The 22,912-nt window shown below is 38.5% G+C and overlaps 2 protein-coding genes across 2 annotated transcripts; both read right to left on the minus strand.

The window, feature by feature from the left end:
• Positions 1-119: 119 nt before the first annotated feature.
• On the minus strand, positions 120-4,759 carry LOC133729413 (probable LRR receptor-like serine/threonine-protein kinase At3g47570). The gene is made up of 6 exons (XM_062156931.1): positions 3,989-4,759; positions 3,821-3,892; positions 3,653-3,724; positions 3,196-3,555; positions 831-2,819; positions 120-715 (listed from the first exon to the last, which is right to left on the minus strand). Exons 1-6 carry the CDS (start codon positions 4,527-4,529, stop codon positions 369-371), a joined length of 3,381 nt encoding a protein of 1,126 aa, XP_062012915.1. The 5' UTR covers positions 4,530-4,759; the 3' UTR covers positions 120-368.
• A 15,672-nt stretch (positions 4,760-20,431) lies between these two features.
• LOC133731308 (receptor-like protein 35) lies at positions 20,432-22,232 on the minus strand. The gene is made up of 3 exons (XM_062158710.1): positions 21,722-22,232; positions 20,696-20,767; positions 20,432-20,538 (listed from the first exon to the last, which is right to left on the minus strand). The coding sequence occupies exons 1-3, from the start codon at positions 22,230-22,232 to the stop codon at positions 20,432-20,434; spliced, it is 690 nt and encodes a 229-aa protein (XP_062014694.1).
• Positions 22,233-22,912: the final 680 nt, after the last annotated feature.

Consider the following 22,912-nt stretch of genomic DNA (forward strand, 5'->3'; position numbering starts at 1 on the left):
CATCTACTATTGCATGCATCAGTTCAAGCATAGAATAATTTCAGTCAGTACTCTACTCGTGTGTAGCGGTTGACTGATGCCAGAATTCAAAGAAAATGTATGTTCACAACAGCTGATAAAATACAAAGCCATATCCTGGAATTACTATTATACTACATCAACTGGCAAATCTCACACAATATACACTTTTGCAAGTTTGAACGAAGCAGGACAGAGTCAAATGCCATATGATATGCTATAGTCTATAGAATTCATCACTCGTCTGGCAGCATACTTCCTGGAACTTCCTTTATAAGCTTGGGAAAATTCTACAATGTGTAAAGTGGTAAAAATAGTTGATGTATGAGAAATGTTAACATACCATAGCTTTACCCTATAAGCTTGATCTTGATTTTATTGAGTGTGGCTAGAGCCTCTTGCATATTTATCCTCTCTTCTGGTGATTCTGCTGAACAACCAAGACCTAATGTCATAATGGATGATAAACATTCTCTCTTGCCCACAAAATCATGATCTTCCTCGGTCCCAAGTAGATTGGCATCAACAACATCAACTATTGCATCTTGATATAGTGAATTCGCAACCCATTGCTTTAAACTCATATCCCCAACAAACATTTCATCTGTTGGCTTCCTTCTTGTGAATGTTTCCATCACTACAATACCAAAACTATACACATCCCCCTTTCTCGAAACTTTTCCTTCCATTCCATACTCTGATATATATATATACATATATATATAATCAAAAGAAAACCATAAGTTAGATCTCTTCACGGTTAAGGACCACATACAAAAAAATTGAAAGATAAACTAGCAGTAGTACATTACCTGGAGCCATATACCCAATTGTGGCTAGGGTCATGGTTTGAGTCATAGAATCTCCTCCATTTAGGAATTTTGCAATGCCAAAATCAGAAACATGTGCACCCATATCATCATCTAGTAGTATATTGCTTGGCTTCAAATCACAATGGACAATAGGTACATCATAACCATGATGGAGGTACTCCAATGCCGATGCAACATCTATCATTATATCCAACCTCTGCAGCATGCTCAAAGAACAATTCTGAGAATACAACCACTTTTCCAGGCTCCCATTAGGCATGAAATTCAGTATAAGAGCTTTGAAATCAATTTCACTGCAGCAACTAATGACTTTGACGAGATTTCGGTGACGAATATTGCTTAGCATTTCACATTCAACCTCAAAACTTGTAAATGCGCTTTCTGTCTCTGAATTAAAAACCTTTATAGCAACATCTATTCCATCTGAGAGTCTTCCTCTATATACTGAGCCAAAACCCCCCCTCCCAAGTAAGTTTCTTAGGTTGAATCCATTTGTCGCACTAACAAGTTCGTTGTATGAAATTCTTCTCCATCCAAGTTGAGCCAAAACAGCGGTCTCTGTTGGAGCTTCCACATCCTTTTTTCTGCATAACATGACCATCCAAAATAAGATGGTTAAAAGAAGCATCGGTGACAAGATCCCTGGAATGACATATTTCAAGATAGATCTGCTAGTTTTCCTTTTACATGGTGGAACATGAAATTGGGATGCACCACAGAGTCCATGGTTTGAAACAAAAGACTGAGCAGACAAGTTTTTGAAAGGCCCGCCTGTTGGAATTTCTCCTCTGAGTTTGTTGAAAGACAAATTCAGATACTTGAGATATGAGAGTGATTCAAGAGACTTGGGAATCACTCCAGACAAATTGTTTTTGGATAAATCCAAAAATTCCAAGCTGATCGACTTGCCAACTGAACTTGGAATTAGTCCTTGTAAATTATTATTTGCCAAGGATAGATGGACCAGATTCTGTAGGCTCCCAATGCTGTTTGGTATACTACCAGATAATTGGTTGTTTGATAACTCTATAAGTGTGGCAACTTTCAAATTACCAACAGCTTCCGAGACAGGTCCAATTAGTGAATTGGATGATAAGTCTAATTTCAAGATATATGTGAGTCTCCACAAGGTAGATGGTATTGTTGAATTCAACATATTAGATCCTAATAATAGACTTCTTAGGGTTGCGGTTAGATTACCCAAGCATGAAGGTATTGAACCTGAAAGTTGATTCCCATACAAAGATAACTCACCAAGATGGTTCAGTTGACAAAGCTCATCTGGAATGTGTCCTTGCAATTTGTTACCACTCAAATCCAAAATTTGGAGGTTTTGTAATCTTCCCATTGAGGTCGGAACTGATCCACTTAGTTCATTTTCTCCCAGATCTAAGAGTATCAAGCTGCTCGAGTGGCCTATCTCATTGGGGATGTTACCTCTCATGTTGCAATTCCCTAGTTTGACAATGTGAAGTGATGTAGAGAAATTCCAAAAGGAAATCGGAAGTTTGGCATTTAATGGATTGTTTGGGATTTGGAATTCTACCAATTTTTTAAGATTTGGCAAACAAGAGAGAATATCTAATTCTGGAATAGAAGTATCAAGGGTTAAATTATTCTGGAATAAGGAAAGCACCTCAAGCTTTGTTAAGGTGCATAGCGTGCTAGGAATAAAGCCGGAAAGGAAGTTATCTCCCAGATCTATCATCGTGAGCTGCGAAGCATTGGAGATGGATTTGGGGATTACTCCGCTGAGTTTATTTCCTCCTAGAGAGAACTCTACTAGGTTTGGAAGCTCAAGGCCTATCTTTGTTGGGAGGCTACCTAAGAGATCATTAGCAGTAAGATCTAATGATGTTATAGTGGAAATATTGAAAATTGGAGATGGGATGACGCCATTGAGATTATTAGTTCCGAGGCCCAATGTCTCTAAATTCGGAAGATAACCAATCTCATGTGGTATAGTACCTGCCACAATTATATCAACACCTTAATTATTATTATTAAATATATTTCTTTAGGTTATAGATACTCAAAATCATTTTGTGCTACATATTCAGTGGGTTATAGATGTTCCAAATCATTTTTTTTGGATGATAGTGTATACAATATGAATCAGTGGAATCTAACCACCAGGTATGTTCATTTCTTTGGTTTCTTCAATAATGTTATAATCGGTTCATATATTTACCAGTTGATTGATGAAAACTTTTTGTTTTCAAAATAACAATTTTGGCCAATTAGAAAATTATTTTCTTTATCAACTGTAATTACTTGAGAAATAAAAAATGATAGGAACAGTATAAAGCGATTATTGAATATTATATGCTGCGATTATAAGTACCTGTCAAATAGTTTGTGCTAAGGACAATCTGCTGTATTTGGGTTAAATTGGCAATATTGGTGGGTATGCTTCCACTGAAACTATTCATCCCCAATTCTAATGAAAGAAGTTGTTTGCATTGCGACCATTTGGATGAGAGTGGACCGACAAGTTGGTTTTTTGACAAACTCAAGGTTTGAATGCTCGGAAGATATTGACATATATTGTCCGGAAGACTACCAGTCAAGTTGTTTCCAAAGAAGGTCAAAATTGTTAAAGACGACATGTTGAAGACAACCGTAGGAAGAGGCCCCTGTAAGGCATTGTTTTGCACATACAATTCTTCTAATTGATCCAAATTGCCAATCTCATTCGGAAGTTCTGAATAAACAACACATGTAACTCATCTATAAGATATATGATAATCAAAAGTTTCAAATCCATTTAATTCAACAAAATTGGTCGATCTATGTCATACCTTTGAAATTATTACTATCAAGGTATATCTCCTTCAACACTGTTAGGTTTCCGATTTCTCTCGGTATGCTACCTGTAGTTATTAATTAGATATAAGCTTATCTTGCAAGTTAATGATGAAGTGTACATAATGAACAGATAATTTGATGGTTGGTATGTTAGTTCGTACCTGATAGCTGGTTATAGCTCAAATTAATTACTTCGAGTGCTGATAAGTTGAAGATGGCAGCGGGTATGCTACCTGTAGTTATTAATTAGATATAAGCTTATCTTACAAGTTAATGATGAGGTGTACATAATGAACAGATAATTTGATGGTTGGTATGTTAGTTCGTACCTGATAGCTGGTTATACTTCAAATCAATTACGTCGAGTGCTGATAAGTTGAAGATGGCACTGGGTATGTAACCCGAAAACTGATTACCATACAAATAAAAGGCTTGAAGTTTTGATAAGGACCCGAACCATGACAGAATGATACCCATAAAGTTGTTGAAACCAAAGGTAATGAACTTTAATCTCCGTAGACGAGCCAACTCTGGAGGCAAGGTACCGTGAAAACTATTATTTTTAAAGCTTAGCCTAACAAGAAATGAAAGGTTGCCAAGTTCCGGAGGAATGGTGCTTGTGAGTCCCATGTAAGAGAGGTTCAGGCTTGCGACTCGATGATGGCGTGCACCACAAGTGACACCAACCCAGTTGCAAACAGGGGTGGTGGTTGACCAGTTGGTGAAAATAATGTTTTGAGGGTCACTGGTGATACGGGCTTTGAGAGCAAGAAGAGCATACTCGTCTGTGGTGAGATTACTATTGGTTTGTGCTGCTGCCATGGTTAAGCAGCTAGCCGCGGCCAGGAAGAACCAAGTAATTCTCTCCATTGTGTGAATATATGTGGCTGGAGATGGAGATAGAGATGGATATGCAAAATGTTTGGAATTGTAACCGAGACTAAGAAGAGTTAATTACAAGAGAAACTGGCCTTCGATGTCCATATATACACACACACGCACTACTCATTAACAGAGCAAAATGTGCCCTAACTTTTCAGCATATGAGTTTATCAAGACGACTTGACTAGTACACAAATAGATGGGCAACTATGTAGGTGGCTGGGGCCTCTTAATTCTATGGTAGATATAAACTTAGAGCTCTGACAATAAAATTTAGAGATAGTTGATCATCAGCCAGAAATTCACAAGGAGAATGTTAGTAGTAGACAAGACTTTAATGGTATCTTTTCGGAGTTGAAATTAGAAGGTGTCATAATGGACTTCATTTTCGACAATGAATTAATGTTTTTTTTTTTTGACAATGAATTAATGTTATCATTTTCAGAGTTGAAATTAGTGCCCTGACTTTTCAGCATATGAAAACTCTATATCAAGACGACTTAACTAGTACACAGATAGATGGGCAACTATGTAGAGATAGTTGATCATCAGCCAGAAATTCAGAGATTCACAAGGAGAATGGTAATAGTAGACAAGACTTTAATGGTATCTTTTCGGAGTTGAAATTAGAAGGTGTCATAATGAAGGACTTTAATGGACTTCATTTTCGACAATGAAGGACTTTAATGTTATCGTTTTCGGAGTTGAAATTAAAGAGTTTCATAGTACAGTAGGACTTCATTTTCGACAATGAAAGACGTCTAGCTTTTGTTTTGAATTAATGGTTCTCATATTTGGAAAGTATTTTAATTTGGAGTACAAATCTCAAACTTTTATACCAATTTGCGTTACATTTATTGTGATAAATAATACATTATAGGGTTATTATCACAAATGGTACTTGAACTTATCATCTATTTTATCGATCGTACCTGAACTTCAATTTTGATCACAACCAGTACCCGAACTTTTCGATTTCATTTTAAATGGTACTTAAGGCCACATTCGGTCACTATTCCGGCCAAAAAAGCCAATTTTTAAAAAAAAAAAAAAAAAAAAAAAAAAAAAACAAGTTCAAGGCAAGTCTATTACCAAAAAGATCATCACTATATATGATCTCAACCCTTGAAATCATCAAAGATCATCACTATGATCGCCTTACATGCCGTTTTTAGTCAGAATAGTGACCGGAGGTGGCTATAGGTACCATTTAAAATGAAATCGAAAAGTTCGGGTACTAGTTGTGATCAAAATTGAAGTTCAGGTACCATCGATAAGATTGAGGTATAGTTCAGGTACCATTTGTGATAATAACCCTACATTATAATGTTGAAGATTATTGTGTTAGAATTGACATGACATCATATATGACATAACTTTTTACTCAAATTTAGTATAAAAATTTGTAGTTGTTATGAAGTAGAGAGAGAATAGAGAAACCATAATATTACAACACTTAAAAAATCCACAAAAAGAGTAGAGCTCTAGGGTTTTGAGTAGAGCATGGCAGCGACCGGCAGCTCATCGTCGTGGGTCGCGAGAAGCAGTTTTCAATGTTTGGTGGAGGCAGAAGGTCGGAACGATCCGGCTTGTTTAGAGGCAGGGCAAATCCTGGTTGGCACAATTCACTGCTCTGTCAGCTCATGTGAATCAGTGACGGCTGATTGGTCTTGAGGATCGACGTTCTACAATTCGGGGAGGAGATTGAGATCATGGTGGTTTGGATCCGGCGCCTTCGTCCGAGTCGGGTTGCTGAGTTTTCTGATTGGGTTTGTTCTAGTGTGCTCGTGTTGTGGTTGGCCAGGCCTTGGTGCCAGTCTCCTTGCATAGGTTTGGGCCTCTGGGCCTGGGCTATGTGGGCTTAGCCTTTTTTGGGCACATTTGAGTAGGTCTGATTCTTTTTAGAATTGGGCCAAGTTGGAGGGTGCCTTGACACCCTCATTCATTACTTAGTGCTTTGGGTTGGCCTGACCTGAGAATTTGACATACTTGGGTGGTTTTAGGCTTTTTACGGTCTCTAAAGTGCCAGTTAAGTTCATATCATGATTTTGGTGGAATTGATAATTATCTTGATTCTTGAGTTAGACTGGTGTATTTCAAGCGGCTTATGGATGAGAAATTGGCTCCTATTTGTTTGTTGGAAAGTAGATTTCTATTTCATACCACAATTGCACATAGGTGGATGGAGGCCTAGTTGATGATTTTTCCGTAGAAGACACAGAGTTAGTCTTTGTGATAGGTTCGCTTAAAAAGCAAACTCAAATAGATTTGTAATGAGTATGCAGTGCTTAAATAGGAATTTGGTTGTTACCTCGCCAACGTTTATGTCTTTAATTAAGTGTATGTAGACCCTGGCCTTTCGACCGTTTGTTCTAATGCAATGAACTTCTATTTAGGAAAAAAAAAAAAACAGAGAATAAAGAGATAATAGGTTGGAGGAAGTTGAAGTGTATTATTCAACCAAATCTTTTATATAGATGTAGGGTTTACATTATAAGTTAGTAACTAATGAGTATTTACGTGAACAACTGCATAAAATTTAATATTTGTAATAGGATTTTCAATATTTTCATGGTCTCCCCCTTAATTTGTGCATGACTTGGAATGCCACTTAAATTAAGACTACAAATCTACCCCTAGCACTGCCCATGAAGGAATGTTCATTGTCTGAATCTAATGGTGACTTTTGTTCCAGTGGCATCATTAAGTTTCGGCTTGGTGCAACTAGAAGGGAACTAGCAGAATAGAATAAAAACTTTATCCTCAACTTACTCCCCCAACTAACTTGATTCTGATCCTGAATCTGCTTTAAACTATCGTTATATTACGGAGTACCACACGAAGATTTGAGGGAAGAACCTAGAACTTAAATTGTGTCAAATTCATTTGAAGTAAATCAAGCTCTATATTGAATGCAATCCGGACATATTCTTTTTGCTAATTGCGGTCATGTGACTCATATGCCACATACAATTTCTTTTATTTTCAAATTTGTCTGACTAATTTTATCCTTTTTCATGCCCATTATACCCTTTTGTAATAAATTGTGGTAAGTCATCATAATTAACAGTATAAATTAAGGTCAAACAAGATTTCATCAAATAACATATTTAATTTATTTTCTAAACAAGGTCTCCTAGAATGACTGATTGTTAATTAAAATTAATTAGGGAGAATTTCATAAATGGTCACAAACTCTCAAGGATATTTGTGTCAAGTTGATAAGTACATAAAAATATTTTAAAAAATGTGGATGTTTTTGAGGTTTTTTTTTTTTTTTTTGGGGCAAAGTATTGTTTTTGAGGTTTACTGGTTCTTGCTATCAACCTCACACAGAAGTCCATCAACTGGGTTCCTGCAAAATTTACCAGAAGATGAGTTGGTGCTAAAAATGAGGCATACCTTTGAATCTCTAGGCAACCATACTAGTTCTACTTCTCTCATCTTTTGGCTACAAGCATAAACCATTCGAATTCTTTTTTTAGGAATTGAATTCCATCTGCTTTAATTGCTACCTATCTAGGCATCCTCCATTGAGCAGAGAAGTTTCTAAAAGGTCCGCCTGTTGGAATTTCTCCTTGGAGCTTGTTCAAAGACAAATTCAAATACTTGAGATGTGAGAGTTTTTCTAGAGATTTTGGAATTACTCCAGACAGTGTTATTGGATACATCCAAGCGTTCCAAGCTTAGTGAGTTGCCAAAAGAGCTAGGAATAGAGCCTTGTAAATGATTTCTTGCCAAGGAAAGATTAACCAAATCTTGAAGACCCCCAATGCTGCTTGGTATAACACCAGATAAATGGTTGTTTGATAAATCTAAATCTATCACAACTTTCAAGCTACCAATAATACCTTCTGAGAGAGATCCAATCAGAGAATTGGATGACAAGTTCAAGTGCAAGATGTATGTAAGTTTCCACAAGGTATATGGTATTGTGGAATTCAACAAATTGGACCGGAGTGATAGACTTCTCAGAGCAACTGCAAGAATATCCAAGCAAGAAGGGATAGAAACCATAGAGTTGATTACCTTGCAAAAGCTAGGTTGTCCAGTTCACAAAGTTCATCTAGAATATATCATTTCAATTTGTTATCATTCAATTGCAAAGATTGGAGATTCCGAAGTCTTCCTATTAACGCTGGGATTGCTCCACTCAACTGATTGAGTCCCAAGTTTAAGATTGCCAAGCTGCTCTGATAGGAGCATAAAATGAGACAAATATAATGTGCTATACTTTTCACTTTTCTTAGCTATTTCCTTTAAAAAGTCAGTTTTAATTTGTTTTCTTTTTAGGTAGTTCGTGAAGTAGTTCGTGATAAATAGGAGCTTAAAAGGAGTAACGAAGCCATGGATCATGAATTACTGATGCAAAGGACCAAGTTAAATCACCCTTTTGGCCGGAAACTACAAGGGAAGTTCACGGAAAACGTTGTGTAAAACAGTTGCTGCAAAGAAGAAAACTGCAGTTTCAGAATCAGCTTTCTGGGAATGGTTTTGAGGAGCAATTCTTGCATTCTGCCAGCTGCACCTTTGCAGAAAGGGACAGCGATCCTTGAAGACATGATGTTATACTTTAACAGGAGCCAAATAACTGATAAAAATCGTCAACGAGGCAGCAGGAAATCAAATTCAAATTAAGCTTCCCGATAAGACAGAAACTGTCAGCTTTTCATGAAGCTTTTTGGGAGATCTTTTTCGGCGACTTTCTTGGAGTTTTTCCAGAAGCTTATTAATTATTCTAGAATATGTGATGTCATAGAACACGTAGGAGTCAAAAACCATCTAGAAACTTGGCAAGAGGAAGTCGTTCCTTGTCCAAGAAGGAAGCTTCAGAGACAGAAATTGAATCCTAGTCAAAACAGGGCATTTTGGGCGAGACTCTTCTTTGGACGGATTTCTTGGGCATTTTTGGAAGGTTATTGATGCTGCAAATATCAATGATTTCGCAAGATTTTGGGAAGATTACTAAGGCTTGAAAATCATTTAATTGTGCACCAATTGAAGGAATCCTCAAGCAACTAGGCAAGGTCTTTAAAGCAGAATTGGAAAAGGAAACTTGGGCTGCGCTCATCATATATATAGAGGCTCTGAATACATTGAAAAGTACCACCCTACAGCGCCATCTTCTGCCCCAAACCCTAGTTCACAAAGTCTTGAAATTCCCAAGTCTTCAAGAAGCAAAACCGTGCACCATCATCCATCTTCCATCAAGTCTTGCCGTGTTCTTCATCTTGAAGGAGTTCTTGCATCCAAGGGCAGCCTAAAAGTGAATTTGTGGCCTTCACCCTCCCCTTTTACGGTTTTTATCCTCTTGTAATTCAATACTCATGTTTTTATTTGCTGAATTTAAGACGATGTGTGGCTAGTTATTTCTGTTAGGGGCGAGGTTTGAAGCCCCAATTATGTAGAACATATGTTTGTTTAAATCTAGTTTCTTGATCTTTGGTGTGAATTGGTTGTTTATTTCTGCTTGATTGAAAACTTTTATGTGTTTATGTTCTATGGGTCGACACTTAGGATATATGCATGTAATTGGAGCTAGGTTTAGAAAATAATTCACCTAAGGATTAAATACTGTTTACTCCCTATACTTATAGTAGGGCTGACAAATTCTACCAATCCAAACCAACCAACCGATTACCACCCGAACCAACAATGTTGGTAACCAACTATGTCGGTTACCGGGACATTGGTACGGTAGTACCGAACCGATTTAGTGATAATGGTACGGTACTGGTATTGATTTTCAGATAAATACGGTATACCGTACCGTACCGTATATTATATATATTATTTATTTATTTAAATATATTTTATATCTATCGATCTGAACCGTTGATCTTTGATTTCAAATCTTATTATAACCGTTGATTAGACTTGAACTCTCCAAAATATGAGTATACGACTATAGAGTACAGAACGTCAGAACCTAATCCAGTTCCCACTCGAAGGCTCCGCCTCTCCGCCCTCTCCTTCGAAGGCTCGAAACCCAGCAATTTCCGCCGATCTTGTACAGCCCATCTCTCTTTCCCTCGAGGGCTCGAGGCCTTGAAGGCTCCGCCTCTCCGCCCTCTTCTTCGAAGGCTCGAAACCCAGCAATCTCCGCCGATCTTGCACAGCCCATCTCTCTTTCCCTCGAGGCCTCGAAGGCTCCGCCTCTCCGTCCTCTCCTTCGAAGGGTCGAAACCCAGAAATCTCCGCCGATCTTGCTGCTCAGAGCTTTGTTTGACTCATGAAGATGCTAGTTCGTACGTTTCTTTTTTCTGGGTTTTTTGTGTTTTTTTGTCCCCTTTATACCAGTTTGATATCCAAAGACTTGATCTTTTTGATTCAATTCTAGATTCAGGATTTGTTTTTCTTGATTCTGCTTGGTGGGTGTTGTGAATTGGAATACCCTTTTGGATTTTTGGTTGAGCTTCTCTGAATCATGGTTAGAATTTGGTGTTAATTTTAGTTCACTTCTGTACTCTGTAGTATATCGATCGAACAAATTAAAGAAAAATGATAATGTGTTCTACGGTTCTACTTCTACCAAGGGTCAACAGTCATAGTAATTGATTATCCTTAATTCGACGACCTTAATGAATTCAATTATATTTATATTGATAATGCTGATGAGAATGGTGTTTTTCTCCTTGTTGCTGCGGTCATATATATTTAACCTTAGTTGTTCAATCCTGAAATGATACTTGGTCGGATCAGCTGCATGAGTTTGAATTGATTTGAGGAATGAGGATTGCATTTTTTTCATTTGTTGACAGGTTTGGGATTTTAAAGTTTTAGTTGGGCCTTAGCTGAAATCTGGCCCATTTTTAAACTCGGTACTAGGCCCAACCAACCGAAACCGAACCGAGATATCGGTATACCGAGAAGTTGGTATACCGACTTCTGTGGCTGGTAATGGTAGACTTTTTTGTGTACCAACTTAGTTTGGTACGGTACGTGGTATTGGGCTTCAAGATCCGGTACCGTACCGAACCCACCCCTAACTTATAGGGTTTCATCGTTTCAGTCTCTGACCTTCGAATTTCACCTAAAAAATCCCTGAACTCTCAATTTCCTCCCAATTGGTCCCTGCCGTCAAAATTTTCTGTTAAAGTTGCCAAAAATGTCTATTATGCCCTCACTTACTTTTTATTTTTTTTTTAATTTTTTTTTTCTCTGTTTTTTTTTTTTTTTTCATTTCACCTCTTGAAGGTCTGTGGATTGGAACCATCTTGATAAGGAGATGAACAGAAGGAGGCGAAAGAGCTAGAAGAAAAAGAGGTAAAAAGAAAAAAAAAAAAAAAAGAGAGAGGAAGAGAAGTATATATATATATATATATTTTTAAAGTAAATGAGGGTATAATAGACTTTTTAGGAGAAGATAACGGAGTTTTTTATGGATGTTTGACGGTAGGGACCAATTGGGAGGAAATTGGGAGTTCAGAGACTTTTTAGGTGAAATTCAAAGGTCAGGGACTGAAACGATGAAACCCTATAAATATAGGGAGTAAGCAGTATTTAACCCTTCACCTAATCGTCTTGTTTTCTAATCCACAAGTATGCAAGGCTTTGGACAAAAGCTGATGTTTTAAACAACTAGAAGAGCATGCTAGGTAGGCATTCCACACTAGACTGCAACTCTATAACCAATCGTTTCCATGAGATCTTAATGCTTCAAATATGTTGACACTATATGTGTTGTTGATAGGATAACGTTCTATACCTTGATTGCATGTTTGATAGGCTTAGCTATTGTGCGTTCACGTATACTAAGTAATTAGGGAAACATTAATAAGGGACATGATCTGCTTCGACTTGTTTCTTGGTTGGTTTCTGTTCACACCATAGTAATTGAAACCAGGTTAACTTAACATTGTTCGAAAGTAATTGGTGATGGATTTCCAAGACTCTAACGTCTTCTCCATCTTATTTTCTCAAAACCAAAAATCAAAATTGTTTTCCTTTTATTTTCTCTTTTATTTTCATTAAAAAACCAAAAACCCCAAATTTGTTTCAATTTAGGATTACAACGCACCTTTCTATCCCCTTCTGTTTCCTGCCATCTTTTTCTCTCTTTTCTAGTGTTTGACGTTTTTGTTTTGTGTAGTTTCAGATTTTGTTATTTGTTTTGTGTGTTAATTAACTTAGTTTTATTTTGTGTGAATTATATAGTTACCCTCAATCTCTGGCATCGAACGATCCTTGCTTACTCTATATTGCTAACGACTACATCTTGCAGGGTTAAGTTGAACGCTTGATTTTAGCGTATCATGCTCAAGTTTCCAATATCGGTGGGCATGTTACCCCTCATGTTGCAATTTTCTAGTCTCATATCTTGAAGTGAAGTGGAGAGATTCCCAAGGGAAGCAGGAAACTTATTACCGAATGGATTGTTTGACCATAGCAATGATATCAAATTTCTAAGATTCGGCAGACATGAGAAAATGTTTGCTTCTGGAGTATAGGTATCAATGGTCAAATTGTTCGAGTCTAAGTCAAGCATCTGAAGGTTTGTTAATGAACAGAGCGTGGTAGGAATAAAGCCGGAAAATGAATTACTCCCCAAGTCTAAGATTATGAGCTTAGAAGCATTGGAGATGGACTTCGGTATTGCTCCCTTTAGTTTATATTTCCCTGCCAAATAGAGCTTTTATAGGTTCGGAAGGCCAATGTCGAGGTTCACTGGGAGGCTACCTGTCAGCTGATTAAGAGTAAACAACATTTCTTTGATCGTGGACCTATTGAAAATGTTGGATGGAATGAGGCCATTAAGATTAATTTCCTCGAGTACCAAATGCTCTAAATTTGGAAGATCACCAATCTCATGTGGTATAGTACCTGCAGGCGCCAATGTCAGAACTTAGAACCCAAGTTTAATTTGAAGGCTTGGTATTCTTTGTTTTCTTCAGAAAATAATTTGCTTAGTACACTCTTTCATAGGAACACCAAAATAAAATGCGAATAGAGATTGATTATATCCGTACCTGTCAAATTGTTGCTGCCAATAAATATCTCCTGCATATAGGTCAAGTTTCCAATATTTCTGGGTATGCTTCCACTTGTTGAAGGAAATCGACTTATGTGTGCCTAATCAAACTAGGATTAGTTCCATGTTTGTAATAAGAGACAATGTTCTAGAATTCCTAGTCCTATTCGGAATAGTTTTCCTTGTACCATTAGAACATATATTTTGTAATCCCTATATAAAGGGCTCCTATTCTCAATAATGAAATACAATTCTCTCATCAATCTCTCTCGAATCCTTTATTCTTAAACACGTTATCAGCACGAGCCCTAACCACAAAAATCAAAACCCAAAACCAAAATTCACCACCGTTGCACCTAGCTCATGCTAGCCTACCGCTTGCTGCCCTTGTAGCTTTGCCGTAAGCCTGCTGCCCCCGCAGCCCTCCCTGCGCGCCCGTGCGCCTGCTGCTCTTGCAGCGCCTCAGCAAGGCAACCAAACCCCTCCGCTCCACCTAGTGCTACTGTCGGCCCCCATCTTCGGCAGCAATTGCTTGCTGCTGTCCACACACCTGCCGCACACCACCAAGCCACCCAAGGCTCTCCCACCGAAGCTACATCAACTACAAGTTCAAGATTTCAAGGTTTCAAGCTCCAAACAAACAAGTAAGTTTTTAAAATTAAAGTTCCTGCTTTTGAAATTTACTTTGTTCTTCTTTTTCTCGGGGACTTGCAACCTCCCTTCTTCTACATCTCACCTTTCTTATAATGTGGGTTCGATTCTTGAAAAAGCGGAATCGTGGGGATTCACGCTATACGAACTAAGAGCGTTCGTAAACCGCGAACTAAGAGTGTTAGTGAGCATCGAAATTTTATGGACTAAGAGTGTTCGTAAGCTTCGGACTAAGAGCGTCCGTAAGCATCGATTTATGACCATCTAAACATCATTGTTTCGGTCTAATCCAAAAATTCTTGGAAATCGATTTCTTGGTAGCATAGCTCGGAAATCTTATTATTAGTTTTCGTGGAAGCATTGACTCCGAAACTAACTTGTTCGTGTTTCATCTTTCAAAATGTCAAACACGAACAAACTCGATTTTGTTCCATTGGATTATGCAGGCAAAATGTACTTAATATGGGCCGTTGATGTCGAGATCCACCTTATTGCCCGTGATTTATTGCATACAATCCAAGAGCTTTGTCCTACAGCAACAACTCCAGACCCTCAAACTGAGGCCGATAATTCCAGGGCACTCGCCTTCATGAAACGTCACATGGATAGTGACCTCCAGTTTAAGTTCATAAATGAGGATAGCGCTATAAAGCTTTGGCAAGCGCTTCGTGAATGTTATGGAAATGTTCGTGACTCCATCATTCTGAATATAGAAGCAAAATGGAACGATCTTCGCTTCTCTGGATTTGACACGGTCATGCAATTTTATTCGGAAGCTCTCCGCATCAGATCAATGATGCGTCTCTGTGGAAAGACGATCACAGAAGACCAATTGATTGAGAAAACCCTCAATACCTTCCCTGTCTATGCTATGAGGTCCTCTGATTTATTCTAGACTCATGTAAATGCAAGACGGATCACAAGTTTTCAACAGCTTATTGAAGCTATGACCAATGCTGAAATACATGGCAACGAACTTGTGAAAAGAGAAATTGATAGGTTTCAAGATAGCCATCAAGAGCATCGTCCTATGGCTAGAGAAAGTCGCCATCGACGTCATAATCCATACGATCGAAATGCTCAAGAAGGTAATCGCCCAAGGTGACAATCACGCGACGGTAGGAGCCGTGACTTTGAGGGAAGAAGGGTTGGAAACCATGGAGCCAACGTTGGCCATGGTCATCACTTTCCAACGCCACCGGTCCTAGGGACCATGCACATTGCGCCAATACACCTCAATCAAGGGAGAATCCTCTTTATGGTGTCTATTTCTGATATGGAACGTCTGATCAATGGACCTGAATTTGCAATGTACCTAAGAAGGTAGCCGCATCATGGTGATCAAACATCGAGTTCAAAAAGACTTTAAATCTGGCGATGAAGACAAAATGGAGCAGATTTTTATTTAGAATAGTCTTTTATTTTTCCAAGAATTATGTAATGGCAATTATGCCTTAAATCAATAAAATGACTTATTGTATTAACTCTTTCTCACTAGGCTCATCCAAGAGTAATTGTGATGTCTAGGAAATGTTTGAACTAAGAGAACGGTTTTAAAAGTGAGTAATGCTCCACCAAAATCTCGCCTTACCTTACCTGGTCACAACCAAATTGGAGTTACCGAACGGATTGAGTGACTATGATTTGTCTACGGTTTGTTTTTTCTTTTGGATTAGATTTTGGTCAAGAAACGTTGATGTAATCATTGGCTATTTTATTAATAAAGTCTTGATTTATTCTATTCAATGTCTTGAATATATTTTAGTTTCAAACTTTATTATTTTCAGTATGTTTCCCAGAGAGCTAGAATGCCTCGTGGATAGTGCAACTACACATACTATTCTTCGAAATAGGCAACTCTTTCTATGGATGACGTCTACTCGATCTTCTGTGACTACAATGGCTGGATCATCACAATTGATTCATGGTAGAGGACCAGCCCAATTTATGTTGCCTAATGGCACGAATATAAATGTCACCGAAGCTCTTTATGCTCCTAGGGCTGGAAGAACCCTATTGAGCTTCAAAGATATAAGAGCCAATGGTTTTCATGTGGAAACACATTGTGAGAATGGACAAGAGTTCCTTTGCATCACCTCTAATGACTACGGACATAAAAGAGTCTTAGAGAAACTTATTTGTCGATCTAGTGGGTTGTATGCAACCACTATTCGCATCATTGAATCCAATCATGTTATGAGAGATGACTTATGGGATTCCGACACATATAGGCTTTGGCATGACCGTTTGGGACATCCAGGTCATGATATGATGATCTGTATATTAAAGACTTCACACGGACATCCATTTTTCAAAACGAAAAGAAGTAAAACTCGAATTTTGGACCAAATAGGGCTACCTGCGCCTTATGGTGCCGTCCCCTTGCAAGACCGGCCTTCACAGGCCGGCGCCGCCATCCCCCTGCTGCCCAAGAAAGGCTTTGACGCCATACATACCCCCTTGAATCCACATTCTACTTCTAAAGTCAACTGTGACTTCGTGGCTCAACCAAAATCCTCATTGGTTATTTCTAAAGCCCATCATTCGTTTTGCAAAGCCTGCTCTTTAGCAAAATTAGGATCGAGACCATCCTATACAAAGGACACTAAAGAAAGTATACCATTCTTGCAAAGAATCCAAGGTGATATTTGTGGACCTATTCAACCACCTTGCGGACCATTTAGATATTTTATGGTGTTGGTTGATGCATCGACACGCTGGTCACATGTCATGCTATTGTCCACAAGGAACGTTGCATTTGCTAAACTCCTAGCACAAATTATTAAGTTAAGGGCTCACCACCCTGATTATCCTATTAAGTCTATAAGACTAGACAATGCTGGGGAGTTTACATCAAAGACTTTTGATGATTATTGCATGTCCATTGGGATTGAAGTTGAACATCTAGTTCCTCATGTTCACACCCAAAATGGTCTCAGAAGCCGCCATTAAACGACTACAAATGGTTGCTAGAGCATTGGTAATGCGCACCAATCTCCCTATTTCTGCTTGGGGCTATGCAATATTGCATGCAGCCGTGCTTATTCGTCTGAGGCCCACTGCCACTCAACCCTTTTCTGCGTCCCAGATGGTGACTGGGTATGAGCCAGATGTCTTACATTTACGCATATTTGGGTGTGCAATTTATGTGCCAATTGCGCCGCCATAGTGCACTAAAATGGGTCTTCAAAGACGATTAGGCATTTATGTTGAATATGACTCTCCAACTATTGTCCGCTACTTAGAACCCTTGACATGCGATCTCTTTACCGCTAGATTTTCGGATTGTCACTTTGATGAGACAGTCTTCCCGACGTTAGGGGGAGATAAGAACATAAATGTTCAACATGAACGACAGGAATTGTCGAGGTCTGTCCCCACTCTGTCTCATCTTAATCCCTGAACCGCACAGTCCGAAATTGAAGTGCAGAGAATTCTCGATCTTCATAACGTAGCAGAATCGATGCCTGATGCGTTTTCTGATATCGCTAAAGTGACGAGATCACATATACCTGCTTTAAACGTGCCTGCAAGGATTGATGTCCCTAAAATTAGAGGACATGACGCCATCTCAAGGGAACCTGAGCATGGCACCAACGTCCCCTATATGGGTGACGCAGTGGCTAGGCCCACGGCTCCTGCCAGGAAGCGCGGGAGGCCCATAAGTTCGATGGATTCTCGCCCAAGGAAGAAAGCGGGTTTGGCACAAAATAATCCATTAATCATCGATGTAAATAATCCATCTCATGAGAATATTCCGGATTATGGTTATGTCCAAGAGACATCATTGGGGGACACTCCAATGTCAGAACCAATTCCAGAGAATAGGGAGATCTCCATGAATTACACTAGTGTACATGAGATGATGGATAGAAATTCTATTGCTATTGATTATGCATTTGTATATCATGTTGCAAAAGGAATTATAGAATATGATGATATCGAATCTCGCTCTGTCAAAGAATGTCAACGAAGAGCGGATTGGCCTAAATGGAAAGATGCGATCCAGGCTGAATTGGATTCACTAGCAAAGAGACAGGTATTTGGGCCTATAACGCAGACACCCCCAAATGTAAAGCCTGTTGGCCATAAATGGGTCTTTGTTAGAAAGCGTAATGCGAAAAATGAGGTGATTAGATATAAAGCCCGCCTCGTGGCTCAAGGTTTCTCACAACGCCCTGGAATTGACTACGAGGAGACGTATTCTCCCGTAATGGACGTTATAACGTTCTGCTACCTTGTCAGTTTGGTAGTTTCCGAAAAACTTGACATGCAGCTAGCTTATGGATGTGGTTACAGCATATCTCTATGAGGATCTAGATTTAGAGATATATATGAAGGTTCCAGATGGACTTCAATTACCCAAATCAAGTGGTTCTAAACCACGGAGCGCATTTTCAATAAGATTAAAACGCTCACTATATGGATTAAAACAATCCGGACGGATGTGGTATAACCATCTAAGTGACTACTTAATTGGGAAGGGATAAATTAACAATGAAATATGCCCATGCGTGTTCATTAAAAGAACAAGTTCCGGATTTGCAATTGTAGCAGTTTATGTCGATGACATGAACCTAATTGGAACTCTAGATGGGTTAAAAGAAATTGCTAAATATTTGAAATCCGAATTTGAGATGAAAGATCTTGGAAAAACACGGTTTTGTCTCGGTTTAGAAATCGAGCACCGTAGTGATGGGATTTTGATCCATCAGTCTGCATATACTCAGAAAATTCTAAAGCGCTTTAATGAAGATAAAGCAAAGCCAGTGAGTACTCCCATGATTGGTAGTAGTCTTGAGCGAAGAAAAGATCCGTTTTGTCCAAAGGATGAAGACGAAGAATTATTAGAGGCCGAAGTGCCCTACCTAAGTGCAATAGGCGCATTATTGTACTTAGCTCAATGCACAAGACCAGACATCTCATTCGCAGTGAACTTGTTAGCTCGACATAGTTCTGCGCCAACACGCCGCCATTGGATTGGTGTAAAGACAATCTTTCGATACCTAAAAGGTACGATTGATATGGGCCTATTTTATCCCTACAGAGAGAATAGGAATGACTGAAAATTGGGACTGGACCCCAAGAGGAAAATTGCCACCGGCCATGCTAACACCGCCGGCGTCGCCACCGTCCAAGGTGGTCGGCGTCACCCTACTTCCCTCCATCAAAACGACAATGATGTTTTGATGGGTTTTGCTGATGCAGGGTACCTCTCTGACCCTCACAAAAGTCGCTCCCAAACGGGTTATGTCTTTACCATGGGAAGCACTGCGATATCTTAGAGGTCTACAAAGCAGACCCTTGTTGCTACTTCCTCAAATCATGCAGAGATTATTGCTCTACATGAAACCGTGCGTGAATGTATATGGCTAAGGTCTGTAATTAGACATATTCGAGGAAGTTGTGGTTTGAAGTCTACCACAGATGAACCTACATGCATTTATGAGGATAATGCAGCTTGTATTGAGCAAATGAAGTTAGGTTTCATCAAGGGCGACAACACCAAGCATATATCGCCTAAGTTCTTTTATAATCAGCAACAACAATCACTCCTAAAGATTGAAGTGAATCAAATTTGATCAGAGGATAATGTAGCGGACTTATTCACTAAGTCGGTACCTAAATCCACCTTCGAGAAACATGTGAAGAGTATCGGATTGAGAAAGTTATCCGAACTCCTATGATTGCAGTAATCAGGGGGAGATATCGACATCAGGGGGAGTTATGATGTCTACATGTTCGATCTCGAAGAATGAAGGACGTGTTGTACTCTTTTTCTCCTCCTCGAGCTTGTTTTTGTCCCACAGGGTTTTTAACGAGGCAACGGATAAAGCGTCACCACCAAGTTTGAGCTGCACAAGGGGGAGTGTTGAAGGAAATCGACTTATGTGTGCCTAATCAAACTAGGATTAGTTCCATGTTTGTAATAGGAGAGAATGTTCTAGAATTCCTAGTCCTATTCGGAATAGTTTTCCTTGTACCATTAGAACATGTACTTTGTAATCCCTATATATAGAGCTCCTATTCTCAATAATTAAATACAATTCTCTCATCAATCTCTCTCGAATCCTTTATTCTTAAACACCACTAAAATTGTTTCCGTACAAACTTAAGTGAATAAGCTGTTTGCACTGCCATAATTTGGATGGAAGTGTACCATCGAAATGGTTGTAATTGAAATTTAACTCTTGAATGCTCGGAAGGTGTTCACATAGATTGTCAGGTAGACTACCATTCAAGTTATTTCTATGTAAGGTCAAAATAATCAAAGAAAACATGTTGAAGAAGTCACAGGAATAGTGCATGTTAGAGCCTTTTCTTGCACAAACAAGTACTCCAACTTATTCAAAGAGCCAATCTCGTTGGGAATTTCTGAAAAATCAACGTGTACACAATCATGTAACTCTGCATTGCTAAAAAAACCATTCTTTTTGGTATAATATTAAGCTAAATGAATAAACAAGTTGCATTATGCATGGTTAATGATCCAGTAAGTTATGCACTTCAACAAAGCTGATCTCAGTCATACCTGTGAATGTATTACCATCAAAGTATATCACCCACAGTAAAGTTAAGTTTCCGATTTCTCTTGGTATTCTTCCTGTTAATAAGATATAAGCTTAATATATAAGAATATACTACCTAAGATCGAGGTCATGGGTTCGAGTCACCATGGGGGTAGGAGTGAAATCCTTTGATCATCTTTAAAAAAAAAAAATATATATATATATATATATATATATACACTAATTATGGAGGACTAGTGTGTAATGTAACAATGTATATATGTACCCGATAACTGGTTATCTCTCAGATCAATTGCTTGTAGTGCAGATAAGTTGAAAATGACAGCGGTTATGGAACCTGAAAACTAATTGCCACGCAAAATAAAGGTTTGAAGTTTCGATAAGGACCCAAACCATGATGGAATGGGTCCTAGAAAGTTGTTGTATTGGAAACTAAGGAACTCCAGTTGGTGCAAATGAGCCAATTCTTGGGGGATGGTTCCGTGAAAACTGTTATTTGTGAAGGCCAGACGAACAAGAAATGACAGGTTACCTAGCTCCGGAGGAAAAATGCCTGTGAGACCAAAGTAAAATAAGAAAAATATTGACGGAATAGGCAGAATATACACTACCATAAACTCAATTAAGAAACGTGGATCGATGAAGAAATCTAAACATCCAAATCAACCGGCAATAAGTAGATAGAGAAGCCATAAACTTTGTCCCTCACATGAATGTGTAACTTAAGTTGGGTGACATGAAACACGTGTTGTCTTGAACCTCACATATCAGGTATTTTATATTGCCACCATAAAAAAATTCACCCACTTTATTATACAAAAAATTAAATATTTAAGCATCTGACCCAAAATCATATCAAATAGGTGAAGAATTTCAAACCCTCTCATGCGAAGTCAACTCAAACTGTTAAGTGAACAGGATAAATATATCTTTATCGATAAATTGTATCTTCTCTGTTCAACGTTCCCGAGACATTTACAAGGTGTTAAAAACATTCATGCCCAATAGTTAATATGTTGGTATCATACCTGATAGCTGATTATAGCTTAGATCAAGTACTTGCAATGAAGATAAGTTGAAGACAGCAGCTGGAATGGGACCGGAAAACCGATTACCAAACAAATTGAAGCTTTCAAGTTTGAACAAGGACCCAAACCATGATGGAATGGCTCCCATAAAGTTGTTCCATACCAAGCTAATCAACTTCAACCGGCGCAGACGAGCCAATTCCTTAGGCAAAGTACCATGGAAGCTGTTATTTCTCAAGTGCAGCTCGACAAGAAATGATAGGTTGCCAAGTTCTGAAGGAATAGTACCTGTGAGACCAAAGTAAGAAAGGTTCAAGACCGCAACTCTAAGGTGGCGTTGGGTGGCGGTGGACCAGTTGGTGAAGATCATGTTTTGAGGGTCGCTAGTGATATGGGCTTTGAGAGCAAGAAGAGCAGACTGGTCTGTGCTGACATTCATTTGTGCTGCTACTGCTAATAAGTTAGCCAACAACAGTGTGATCGATAGTATGAGGAATCGAGTTCTCTCCATCGTACGCATATATGATATATGTGGATGGAGATGGAGATCGAAATGTGTGGAATTGTTTTTCTAGACTGAAAACCAAGAAGAAAACAAGTGAGGAATAGATCATACATCACTAGGAAACTGTGAAAATACATTCCTTGACTAACTATATTAATAGTAGCGCGAGGAAATTATGACTAATATAGAAATGAAATCTTAACCAGCATAATGTGCCGGCCTTGAGCTGAGCTGGATGATAACCTTAATAATTCATGTAATTTGACTAACTGATAACTTAATTTGCAAAAAAAAGATGATATTCCTTGACTAACTGTAATTTAATTATCTCCTTCAACATTGTTGACTTTCTGATTTCTCTACGTATTCTACCTATTAATGTGAATATATATATATAGGATTTTTTTCAGGTAAGGATGTCATTACCTAAGGTTTAGGTACGGATTTGATGTTTTCACCCACTTTTCGATCACATTTTCACATCTTAACCGTTCAGTTTTTATGTCCTAATATATAGATCACCTCTGCAAAATTTCAGCCAAATTGGTGATCGTTAAGGCATCCAAAACTGCAATTTACACGAACGGACCGAATCTGTCGAACCGGAACCGTTTGTATTTATAATGGTAAATTGCAGTTTTTGATGCCTTAACGATCACCAAATTAGCTGAAAATTTACAGAGGTG

The sequence above is a fragment of the Rosa rugosa genome, chromosome 2 (assembly GCF_958449725.1).
Source record: "Rosa rugosa chromosome 2, drRosRugo1.1, whole genome shotgun sequence".
NCBI classification, from domain to species: Eukaryota; Viridiplantae; Streptophyta; class Magnoliopsida; order Rosales; family Rosaceae; genus Rosa; species Rosa rugosa.

Excerpts from the sequence above, each read along its gene's own strand:
- LOC133729413 (XM_062156931.1), bottom strand. The coding sequence starts at position 4,529 with ATGGAGAGAATTACTTGGTTCTTCCTGGCCGCGGCTAGCTGCTTAACC. Across the intron at positions 3,725-3,820 it reads GAGCTATAACCAGCTATCAG|GTAGCATACCGAGAGAAATC; the intron begins GTACGAACTAAC and ends TAATAACTACAG. Across the intron at positions 716-830 it reads AATTGGGTATATGGCTCCAG|AGTATGGAATGGAAGGAAAA; the intron begins GTAATGTACTAC and ends TATATATATCAG.
- LOC133731308 (XM_062158710.1), bottom strand. The coding sequence starts at position 22,232 with ATGGAGAGAACTCGATTCCTCATACTATCGATCACACTGTTGTTGGCT. Across the intron at positions 20,768-21,721 it reads AAGCTATAATCAGCTATCAG|GAAGAATACCAAGAGAAATC; the intron begins GTATGATACCAA and ends TCTTATTAACAG. Across the intron at positions 20,539-20,695 it reads TGATGGTAATACATTCACAG|AAATTCCCAACGAGATTGGC; the intron begins GTATGACTGAGA and ends TTGATTTTTCAG.